The sequence below is a fragment of the Lynx rufus genome, unplaced genomic scaffold, assembly GCF_022079265.1.
Source record: "Lynx rufus isolate CCGP_SWC_20201006 ecotype Redwood Valley unplaced genomic scaffold, mLynRuf1.p SCAF_23, whole genome shotgun sequence".
Lineage (NCBI taxonomy): Eukaryota > Metazoa > Chordata > Mammalia > Carnivora > Felidae > Lynx > Lynx rufus.
The window spans coordinates 2,056,739-2,068,694 of record NW_025814838.1 but is presented as its reverse complement, the minus strand read 5'-3'; the positions used below and the strand labels follow the sequence as shown (position 1 = coordinate 2,068,694).

Below are 11,956 nucleotides of genomic sequence, written 5' to 3'. Positions count from 1 at the left end.
AGTTCCCCCACCAGCCATACTGATACTGACAGTAAGGTGGCGTGTTGTTGTGGTTGACTAGAAAAGACAAATCCTGAGTAACCGTGGCAAGGGCCTGGAGCGGCTCAGACCCTGCCAGCTCTGCGAAGGAGCTGGAAAAGAGTAGGCTCGCGGCCCACATCAGCATGGGGGCTCCCACCCACCAAGGCCTGTTCCTGTGGTCTAGGGTATTTGGAGGCATTCCCCGGCTCCTGCTATGGGCCAATCTCACAAGGTAACTGAGGGGGAAGCTCAAGGGCAGGTCATTTCAGCAGACCCAGCATTCAGGTGGCCATCAGAGTCTGAGAGGTACCAGAAAATAAAGCCATTTTATTTTTTATCTGCCATCGTGGCCTGGGGAGAAGGGTACGACTGGAAGGGAGGGAGGTGATGCTGTGGCCCCAGCTGAGGCCCTCGGGTCCTCTACTTGGCCTGGACTGTCTCCTCCAGACTCTCCAAGCGCTTCTGTAGCTCCTGCACTGTGGCCTGGAGCTTCTTCATTTCCTCCTCCAGCCGGTGTATGGCGTCCTGGGGGACCCATCGTCGCGTGAGTCCCAGCTCCATCCCGGGCTCCCCTGACCCTGGCAGCCCCCCACCCCCCTACCAAGAGCCCCAGGGCCTGGCCCTTCTGTCTCTCAGCTGGTTGCTGCCCAGACAGCTGCAGGCCAATAAGCTTGAAACCTGTTTTCTGAGGCCTCAGGATCCCCCACTCCCGGCCCCCAAAGGATCCCCAACGTTGTGAGTGTGAGGGGGCCCAAACACCAGCCACCTTCCACTCGGACAATGACTCCATCTATCAGTAGCAGCCCCTGCCCTATAGGTCTTCTCGTCCTGCCTCCCAGGTTCCCGTCCACTTCTCACCGAGCTGGGGGTACCACCGGCCTCTGGTGCTGCCTTTCTGCGCCCGGTGTCCAGGCCCCGGTTGACCCTCAGCTCGCGGCTCTTTGGGGGCACATAGCCATCCTTGAGGGAAATGAGGAGGGGCCCGGCATCCTGGCCCTTCAGCCACTCCTCAGCCGTGAGGGCAGCGTCAGGCCCCGCGGTGGGTGGGTAAAGGTCCTCCTGGAACAGGTCCGACTGTGGGCAAGGCCAAGGCTGGGTAAGCGAGTGCTTGGGCCACACCACCACCACCCAGCAAGTGTGTGAGGTCAGTGCCTGGCCCGCAGCCCAGGAAGGGACATGGGAGCATCACCTTTCTAGGCACTGTCATGGCAATGGGCTCACACCTCCGCTCGTGCAGCTTGTAGAATCTGTGGAAACGAGAAGGTGAGCAGCGCCTGCGGCATGGGGGCGGCTGGAATCCAAGGTCGGCACGGGGTCAGCACAGCCCAGGGAGCATGCTCGGGGCAGGGGCAGGGGTCAGTCACCTGGCAATCTCACACTTGTTCACCTCCAGGCCGCGTTTGGGCATGTAGCCCATGCCCCGCTGGGACTCCTTGGAACTGAACATGGAGAGATAGTGCAGATATGGGGCCTCGGAAGTGATCTCGAAGTACCGGATGGAACTGTCACCCTGCAGGTGGCGCGTGCAAACCCCGGGATCAGCACCGACAGATCCCTCTTGCCTGGTCCTCTCCAAGATCCACCCCCCCCCACCCCAGACCCCCCTCCTCCCTCCACAAGCCGCTGCCCGACTGGGACACCTTGCCACAGAGGTAGACTATGTTGGTGTCGGGGTCAAAGAAGGGCAGCAGGACGCCACTGCTCGTGTCCAGTTCCTGCAGGGACAGTGGCTCCTCCAGGTGTTTCTGTAGAGATGGGTGAGACAGGGAACAATGAGCTGGTCCAAGTCAGGCCTGTGAAGCCCACCGGGCAGGGACTCGGGGAAGGCCCTCACAGAACAACCAGAGGAAACCTCCATCCCACAGAGGGTAAACTGAGGCCCATGGCTGTGTGGGATCATGCAAGTGGCAGGGCGGGGACTAAGCCTCCAGTCCTGCCCGATCGCCGCTCCCCACCCGGCACTCACCGTGTCCCACAGCGCCACCTGCCGCTCACTCATGCGGCTGAAGCCTGTGGTCAGGATCTTCCCATCAGATACAAACACGGCGCGCACAGGCCGGGTCCCCTCATGGGGACGGTCCTTCTCCTGGAAGGAAAGGGAGGTGGTCAGTCAGTACCCGCACACTCATCCTAATGACCAGACTCCAGGTGAGAGCAAGGGAGGGCAGCATCTAGGGACCCGGCTGGTGGTGTGTACAAGGGTAAATGTCCTAGGGTCAAGGGGCACGATACATGGCAACTCACAGCTACAACAGTGCCTTTGCGGGGCTCGATGATGCGCACGCGCTTGTCGCGGCAGGAGGTGCAAATGAGCGCGCCATCTCGGCTCCAGTCCACACTGTAGATTGTGTCCGGGTGCACGTCCGAGCCGAGCGTCAGCACAGCCGCCCCGGTGCCCACGTCCCACACCAGGATCACGTTGTCGCAACCTGGGTGATATCCCCACTGTCAGAAGCCACGAGCCTCGCTGTCACGTGACCAGCCCGCCCCTCCTCTTCCCCCAGGCACCTGCACTGAGCAGCACATTCTGGGCTGTGGGGTGCCAGGCCACGATGCCCACGCGCTTGGTGTGGCCCTCCAGGGTGACGACGGGCTCCCTCAGGGGCAGCGTCAGGCCCCCATCCGGGATCTCCCACACCTGCAGAGAGGGGGCAAGTGAGACTTGGGGGCTCCAAATATCAGATCTGGTGCTGGAGCTCTCCCGGCCCCCGTGTCCCCCCCACCACTCACCATGACTGTGCAATCCTCAGAGCCACTGGCAATGACATTATCATTGTGCGGGCACCAGGCGATGTCCAGCACCGGGGCTGTGTGGCCGCAGACCATGGGCGCGTTCTTGTCCACACGTCCAGTCTAGAGAGCACAGCAGGATTCTGAGGGAGGTGTTTTTGCTCTCCAAACCTGATCCAACCTCCCCAGACCCTTTCAGAGAGGCACAGAGGAAGGCAGTGGGGTCCCTGTCCGGGCAGCTCAGAAGGGCTGGCCACAAGTAGTGCAGGAAGGGGATGCCACACCGGGCGCTGGTCCTGCCTTAGTGTTAGACCCTGGCCAAGGTCCTGACATCTCACCTATGCCCTGGGGCTGGCCCCCGCCCCCTTCCCTGAGTGAAGCTTCCAGGGGATGACAGGCCAAGGCTCTAGGGAAGGGAGGCTGCATTAAGATTAGTGTTCCCCAAGGAAATGTGGGGATGGGGATGGAGATGGGTCCTTCCAAAAGGACAGGGACCAGGAAAGGCCGTCATAATTGGCCCCAGGCAGGAGCAGAGGTTTGGAAATGGCCGCTTCCGGGGACGGCTGCTGCCTCGGCAGGGCTTCCTGTGTGAAGAGCGCACCCAGCTCTCACCCCACAACCACTTCCTCTTCTCTCTGCTTCCATCGGCCCTTTTAAGGTAACATCTTAGGGCCGATCTCCCCTTCCTGTCTCACCCCCCAAGAGCACAGGAGTGTGCTGGGGGTGGGGGTCAGCAGAGCGGATGGGGGTGGCTGTGAGCAGGACCAGAGGAAAGGCAGGTTTGGGGGAGGAGAGAGGGCCTCTTACACCCTCCCTGCCTGCAGCAGGGGGGGCCAGGGCTCAAGCAGGCCCAGGCCCAGAGCCACCCCTACCCTGAGAGCACCGCTGGGTCTCCCCTCTCCCCACGGAGCCCTCTCTGTGCTCCACAGAGGCATCAGGCTTGGGAGACCAGGCCCTGGGTCTGCAGGACTCGCCGTGTGACCTTTCTGGTGTCATCTGAGCTCCAGTTTCCATGCGACCACTACATGTAGGAGCTGGAGGAGGCGTAAGGCTCATGTGGCCCAGCTCAGTTTTACAGATGACAACGCTGCAGCCCGGGGAGGCTTAGCGACAGCCATCAGGACCCCCAAGGGGCCACTGGATGGCCAGAGGCCCCCTCAAGTGGAACACTGCTGCTCCAGGGGCTCACCTTGCCCAGGGACAGCACCAGGAAGGCCCCTCCCCCGCTGGCCTCACAGATCAGGGCAACGAACTTGGGGTTGACAGCACAAAAGCCACTGTCCCAGGTGGTCTGTGAGACGCGCACGTCCTCATAGCACTGGTCGGCCTTGGCTGGCTGTCCAAACACGTGGCGGAACTTGCTGGAGCGGACCACCTGCCGGCTCATCCTGGGGGGCGGGGAACGTGGGGTTTGAGGGCTTTGAAGGGAGCTTCAGGTCAACTCTGACCTTAGAGTGTCCTCTGTGCCCCCCAGAACACCCCTCCGCCTGGCCTTTAAGGTCTCAGCTAATTCATCTCCCTGGGCTCCCTGCCCCCTCCACCATAACTGCCATCCTGTTGCCCTCATGCTCGCCTTCCTCACCCCTTCTCACCCCACCCCCCCCCACCCCCCCCCCACCCCCGGCTAACCTGCAAGGCCAACCTTCTCTACCCACCCCAGGCCTCACGTCTGTACCCTCAGCCTCTAGGGCAGAGACTGGTGTGGGGTAGCACCAAGTGTCGATTTGTCGACCGCTGATGGACACAGCCCTTCCTCTCTGAGGCCTCACTCCCACACTCTGGGGGCTTCAGTGTAGACAGCCCGGAGGGTGGGTTCGCTCAGTCACAGCAGCCAGGCCTCACATCCTTCACACTACATGGGGAGCTTCCTGAAGGCAGGGACAGGGCTGGCCCCCCATCGCCTGCTGGCACCGGGCTCCGCAGACACAGGGAAGCAGCGTGCGGGCCTGCCTGGGAGGCAGGTCCTTGGGGTCAAGACAGCTTCCCCAACAGGTCTCTGGACACCAGAAACAGGCAGATGGCTTGGGTCCTACTATCTCCTTCCCACACCTCTGCTTCTAGAGTCTGCCTAAGCAGGTGCCCTTAAATACTGTCTCCACCTGCACTGAAACTATCCACAGGGAGAGGCGGTGCTGACTTCTCTGAGGTCCAGTGAAGACGGTTCCCCCACCATGGCTGGGCGGAGAGCGATTAAAGCCAAGGGGACTGCCTCTGGCTCCCCAGGTTCCAGACCCCATCCTGACGCCCACCTGCATCACCTTCCTGCTGAGCCGCGGGGCCACGCTGCCGGCTCAGAGGGCGTCCTGCCAGGCCTCCACTCCACCCGCCCAGCTTCACCCCTTCTCACCCAGGCATCCCCCCCCCCCACCCTGGCCTGGCCTGGGAGGTTCCAGGAGGCTCCAGGGCCACCTGCCCAGAGAGCAGGTGAGGAGCATTGTGAGAAGGAGCAGTCTGGAAACAGGGGGATCAGTCCCAGGTGAGAGACCTGGGCCTGGGGAGAGGGGAGCCCCAAAACCGAGGTTGGGGGACAGGAAGCCGGCGCCCCACCCTGCCTCCTCCCCCACCGCAGGTACCAGGCCCAGAAACCGCGGAAAGGGGAACTTGGTCTTTTCTTGTTTTGCTCTCAACCCCTTCCTGTCTCCAGGCTCAGGGCAGCTGCTCGGCGCACCCCACCCTGTCCCCACCCCCACCCCCGATGCCCGTTCCGGGGAGCGTCAGGCCCCCGGCTCCCCCACCTCCATCTTGGCTGCGGTGGTCCCTCACCCTGGCCTGCTCACAGCGCCCTGGGACACGCGGATGGGCCCTCCCACGCACGCCCACCCCCGGGGCCAGTCCCCTCCACGGCGGCGCGGACGGTGGGCTCTCTCCCACCCCCGGGCGGCGCGCGACAGCCCGGCCGCCCCCACAGCCGGCTTCCGCCAAGCTGACGCCGGCCCCACAGGTGGCCCGGGGCAGGGATGCCTAGTCCCTTGCCCGGGGACCCAGGCTTACCTGCCGCTGAGAGATGAGTGACCCACCCCCAAATGGAGGAGGGAGAGGAGGAGGAGGAGGAGGAGGAGGAGGAGGAGGAGGAAGGAGCCGACGGAGCCAGAGACTGCCCGCTGAGGATGCTCTTGTCAAGACAATGAATGAGAAGCGGCGGCTGCCCGCCTCCTTCGGGGTGGCAGCGCCCCTTTGGGCGGAGCTCTTAAAGGGGATAGCCCTTCTCCGGGCGGAGGCACCGCCCCCCTCCCCCCCCCCCCCGCCCCCCGCCCGCGGCCGCCCTCCCTCCGCCCAGCTCGGCCTCGCCTGCCAATTCCGAACCCAAACAGATGCTGCCGGCCAGTCTCTGACAATCTCATGGGCGCTTTTGTAATGTCAAAATGCAAAAATACCCTGTTCCTTCTTCCCTCCCTCAGTCCGCTCCCAGCCCACTCACCATCCTGTCCCTGGCGTTCGTAGAAGCGCCCATCAGCCCCCCCCCACCGCCCACCCCCAGCTAAGGCTGAGCTGCCTTCCGCAACCCCCCCACCCCACCCCCGCCCCCGCCAGACGGGGAATGGAGGGGGAGGGGCTCGTCCAGGCTCCTGCACTTACAAACGGTGGCCTCGGGAGGGTCACCACCTCTCGCATCTCGTGCCTTCATCCGGGAGCGCCTCCGCCCCGCCTGCCTCGCGGAGAACGGATGAGATACTCTGGCATCACGGAGGCTTCTTCGTGCCCGGGGTTGCAGAGGTGAATGAGTCAGGGAGGGTCAGGTGCCTGCCCCGCAGAGAGCTCTCAGCCTGTTGGAGGGAGGGGAGCGAACGAACGACGGCTCCAAGGATGCTAAGCAGAGGAAGAAGCCCGACTTCCTGCTCAAGAGGAAGGGGGAGTCCACTGTCATCCTTGGGCTCAGAGAAGGGGTCATGGAGGCTGCAGAGGGTACGAGAGGCCTTCCCCAGAGTGAGACTGCTCTCTGAGTTGGGCTCCTGGCTGCCCCTGCTGAGTGATCCCGGGCAGGCGTATTTCACTTCCCTCAGCCCCAGTTTCTCCCCTCTGTAAGCCTCATACCCCGCTCAAGAGGTTATGGGGAAAGCAAAGCCTTATGCACTTCGTCCGGAGAGATACAAGTGCTTAAGAAGTGTGGGCTCTTATCATTTTTACTATTTCCAGGGCACCGGGCTGGGCCTGAGAAGGTGGGAGGGGGGCCAAGAGGCATGACCGGAGGAGGCCTTGTGGGCTGAGGGGCAGCCGAGCAAAGGCCCAGTGATGTGATTCCTCGAGGGATGGGGTCAAATCCCACCTCCACCACGGACTGGCGGCACGATCTCGGGCATGAGGTCTGACCTCTGACAACCTCCGTTTCTCCGTCTGCAGATGGGGGACAAAGACCGTGTGACCTGCCCTCTTCACAAAGGTGTAAGGCTCCAATGAGACAAAACTCGTAAAAGTGTCCTACACATTATTAAATTGTAGAAACCTATGGGTGGTGTTGTACCTGAGAGCCTGCCACTGGACTGGCCTGGACCGGACTGGACGGGGATGGTCGGGGACTGCAACGGGTCGTCTCCACCCGAAGTGATGAGAATAACAGCCAGCATTTACTGTGCGCCTACTGTGTGCCGGGCGCTGTCTCAACACTATAAATATGTTACATCCTTAGCATAGGAAACCCATCCATCCATCCTTAGGAAATCGTTTCATCCCTATAACACAGATACCACCTCCCTTTTACGGAGGACCCAGGCACACTTTGCCTTCGGCCCTGGAGTGCCCCGCTTCCCGGCAGGAGACAAGTGGACTGGCCAGAGGCCTGAAAACCATGCCCCCCGGAAGCGAGAGCCTGACAGGCCTACAGAGGGACAGGCTGGGAACCGCAGATGCCGCTTGCACATCCCAGCAGGTGTGCGGCGTGTGGTGGGACGGACAGGTATGGGGCTGCCGCAGATGACAGATGTGAGGCCAGTGGCACCGGCTACGGGGAAGCAGGTGTCCGGGGAACGCAAGCCCGAGAGGCAGTCCAGTGGTGGGTGGCGAAGGCCCTGCCGCGAGGCTCCTCGTGTACCTAAGGAGGGGCAGACGGCTCCCTGAGAGGGGCGTTGGGACAGTGTGACTGTGGCGTGCTTCTGGCCCAGCCTCTGAGCGTCCTTTTCCTTCGGGGAACGAACCTTTCCACACTGGCAGTCTCTAAACTTCAAGAGGGGGTCCGAGGTGGGCACAGGGCCACAGCTCCCCAGTCAAAGCAATCTTTTCTGATTGGTTCAGGGAGGGCCACTGGATTCAAGGCCATGTGATCAGAAGCAGACGCGTTGGAGCTGCTGGCAAAAAGAGCCCACTTTCCACTGGGGGTCAGTAAGCCGATAGGCTATAAGCCCGGCACTAGGAGTGACCATCTTGTCACCGTATAGGAAAAGCTGGCCCGAATCAGCCCACACAGACACCTCCAGAAGCAAGATATGAAGACTAACATGTTCTTGGCGTCATTTGAGTACCTGGATCGAGCTGTGCCTGAACCCCTTAACCTTTCTGTCACGTAAGGCATAGGTTCCTTTCTCCACATAAGCCAGTAAGTCTGAGTCGGATTTCTGACACTTACAACGGAAAGAGGTCCTGATGGGTACACCCACTCTGAGAGAGACAGGACGGCCCTAAAGAGACTGTAGAGCATGATGGAGTCGGACAGACCTGGAGAACCGTAGCTTTGCATGTTCTGCTGCCCAGGCAGAGTGATAGTTCCTAACCGCTAAAAGGTACACAGCACTGCTCACTTTCTAGAACACGTACCCATCACCCAGCTTTAACAATTATTAACAGGTACCCAGTATTGATTCATTTCTTCTTCCACATTATTGTCTTGTCTATTAAACAAATAGACATATTTGTCTATTAAAACAAATCCAAGACGTCATAGCATTTCAATACTTAAATAAAAACTTAAGTATTTTCAGGGGTGCCCGGGTGGCTCAGTCGGTTGAGCGGCCGACTTCGGCTCAGGTCATGATCTTGTGGTTCGTGGGTTCGAGCCCCGCGTCGGGCTCTGTGCTGACAGCTCGGAGCCTGGAGCCCGCTTCGGATTCTGTGTCTCCCTCTCTCTCTCTGCCATAGGTATATAATAGTTTATATTATATAGTATATTATAAGTATAGGTATATTATAGGTGTATTATCGTTTTGTAACCATTTTGAATGGATTCTTCTTATCCTAGAATGCTTTCTTTCCTTCTAAAATCGCTTTTATTTACAATAAAATACGTCTTTCTTTCCATACAATGAAACACATTCCTTTTAAATTTTTTTTTTTCAACGTTTATTTATTTTTGGGACAGAGAGAGACAGAGCATGAACGGGGGAGGGGCAGAGAGAGAGGGAGACACAGAACCGGAAACAGGCTCCAGGCTCTGAGCCATCAGCCCAGAGCCTGACGCGGGGCTCGAACTCACGGACCGCGAGATCGTGACCTGGCTGAAGTCGGACGCTTAACCGACTGCGCCACCCAGGCGCCCCAGAAACACATTCCTTTTAAAAGGCATGATTCAATTAGTTTTGACAAATGTATATACCCAAGTAATAGGCACCATAATCAAGATGTGAAATACTTCCATCTCCCCTAAAAGTTCGCTCCTGTCCTTCTACAATTAATCCTCACCCTCAGCCCCAAGGAACCACTGATCTGCTCTTTATCAGTCTGGAGTAGTTTTGCCTGTCCTAGAATGTTCCACGCAAATGCAATCATACAGTATGGGTGTGACTTTTTTCATTGAGCATAATGTGTTGCAATCCATCCATGTTACTGTATGCCAGATAAGGATTTTTACTCTACCTAAGCACAATACCATTATGTAATACATAATTACACCTTTAAAAAGCTAGCAATAATTTCTTAACGCAATCTAATGCCCACGTTATGTTCACGTTTACATGATTACATTAAAAAAAGGACTTCAGCAGTCAATCTTAACCTCACTATTGAATCTACTCGATTCCCTAGATCTAACTGTTAGTTTGTATGAAATACTGGGGATAGAAAACCAGGGTAAATGACACCATGGGGGGTGCAATTACATAAATCTGCATGTGAAAAATGTGTGAATCTAGAAATGTGTGAAAACCCTATGGGACAAATAAACCAGGTTATTTGTCATTCAACAAATGAATGGCATTCAAAGAAAAGGAGGGGAAACGGTATGAGAGACTTTTGAAAACATCAATCAACTGTAATATCTGGGCTGATCCGTGATAGAAACAAAGCAACCGCAGAAGGAGATTTTTTATATTCGGTTCTGTCACTTACAACCCAGAGTCCCGACTGCTCCAAGCAGTACTAGGTCCCCCGTGCAGCACTAACATTCTGTCCCTGAGGAGTCTCGGGAACCCTGTCAGGTGTTTTGCTGTCCCTCTTTTCCAAATGATGAAATCGAGGCTCAGCGGAGATAAGTGACCCACCCAAGAGCACACAAAGTGGCATTCAAATCCAACCCCTCAGGGCAGGTGGGTTGACAAACTGGAGTGGAGCTCTTGGCCATGGCTGGAGCCTTGGGGGCTTGGGGTCAAGGGGAAGGTGGTGAAGCTGGGAGGATCCGCAAGAAGCAGATCCGGAGGGTCCTCAACTCGTGTCTTCTCGAGGAGTTTGCTCCCAAGACAAAGAGAAGCAGGGCGCCTGGGTGGCTCCGTGGGTTAAGCATCTGACGCTTGATTTCGGCTCAGGTCACGATCTCATGGTTTGTGAGATCGAGCCCCACGTGGGGCTCTGCGCCGTCAGCGTGGGGGTCTCTCCCTCTCTCTCTGCCCCTCCCTCTCGCTCTCAAAAGTAAATAAATAAACATTAAAAAAAAAGGGGGGTCTCTCCCTCTCTCTCTGCCCCTCCCTCTCGCTCTCAAAAGTAAATGAATAAACATTAAAAAAAAAAAGGGGGTCTCTCCCTCTCTCTCTGCCCCTCCCTCTCGCTCTCAAAAGTAAATGAATAAACACTAAAAAAAAAAGGGGGTCTCTCCTCTCTCTCTGCCCCTCCCTCTCGCTCTCAAAAGTAAATGAATAAACACTAAAAAAAAAGGGGGGTCTCTCCCTCTCTCTCTGCCCCTCCTTCTCGCTCTCAAAAGTAAATGAATAAACACTAAAAAAAAAAAAAAATGACCAGGGGAAGCGCACACAAGTCTCTAAGCAAAGAAGTGGTGGGGCTTCATTTGCAGGGCATTACTCCGGTAGCCTGGCCCCTGCCCCTGTGGCCCCCCAGGCCTTCTCTCGGCTGTGGTCCTCCAACTGCCTCCAGGCTCAGCTCTAACCCACATCCGAGAACCAACCCTGACCTTAAGCAGGAGGCTCTAAGGGCGCCGTGGCCACAGGCTCTGGCCTAAGTTAACCTTGCCAGTCCCTCCTCCTGACCATCTGCCCAGGCGGCCTTCCTCACATTTACGAGATGATCGCCGCTCCTATTGCATGGGGAAAAGAGGTGAGAACTCTTCTGAACCCTCCGCTCCCACCAGCGACAGCACCTCCACTTCCTCTGACCAGCCAGACACTGTAATCACACAGACGTCCCACTTGGGCCCAAGGCTGAGTCCTCCTCCTTGGGACGCATTCCTTCCCTTTGCCCTAGTGACCTCGCTCGGTCCCTCAACCCCGTTCTCCCTCACAGCCGAGTCCTACTCTCCACCAACCCTCTCTCTTCGCCGTGTACCAACGGGCTTAAGTCCCCTGTGCCTCTGGGGGGAAGCTCTCTCAACTTGGCAACCTCTAAACCACTTCCCTATCTCATTCTTACCCTTCACCATCAAGTTTCTTGACAGAGCTGTTCACACTCATGGCCTCCACTTCCTCATCTCCTACTCTGGCACCTACGTGAGACCGGCTGCGGTTCCCACCACCAGACATCGCCTCGCCCTCGCCAAGGCCACCGATGCCCTCCTGATCGTGAAATCAGACGTTTTGGCGGCGAGGCCGCCAAGCTGATGCCACTGACTACTCCCTCCCTCTGGACTCTTGCCTTGGGGTCCCCCTCCTGCTTCTCTGCTTTGCTCTGCAGGTTTCTCTCTCGACCCCCTGCAGAGCGGCTCCCTTTGCTCAACTGGCAAGGTGCTCCCAGGACTTGGCTGCTTCTCCTCGCTCCCAAACTCCCCACCCCATCGCATCCATGTCTGCGGCTTCAACTACAAATGTTGACACCCCCCCTCCCCGCCTCGCCCCCATCTGTCTTTGTGGCCCAAACTTGCCGCCTGTGCTCCCTGGTTCTGACTGACGACTCCCCGGCT

At 58.1% G+C, this 11,956-nt stretch overlaps 1 protein-coding gene across 2 annotated transcripts; it reads right to left on the bottom strand.

The window, feature by feature from the left end:
• Positions 1-328: 328 nt before the first annotated feature.
• Positions 329-6,352, bottom strand: CORO1A (coronin 1A). 2 transcript variants are annotated; one of them, XM_047087226.1, is made up of 11 exons: positions 6,328-6,352; positions 3,941-4,139; positions 2,752-2,874; positions 2,530-2,659; positions 2,266-2,450; positions 1,988-2,107; positions 1,662-1,766; positions 1,386-1,531; positions 1,211-1,268; positions 880-1,095; positions 329-546 (listed from the first exon to the last, which is right to left on the bottom strand). In XM_047087226.1, exons 2-11 carry the CDS (start codon positions 4,136-4,138, stop codon positions 442-444), a joined length of 1,386 nt encoding a protein of 461 aa, XP_046943182.1. In that variant the 5' UTR covers position 4,139; positions 6,328-6,352; the 3' UTR covers positions 329-441. The 2 variants fall into 2 exon arrangements, with proteins under 2 accessions (XP_046943182.1, XP_046943181.1); XM_047087225.1 differs by lacking the exon at positions 6,328-6,352 and adding an exon at positions 5,743-5,879.
• Positions 6,353-11,956: the final 5,604 nt, after the last annotated feature.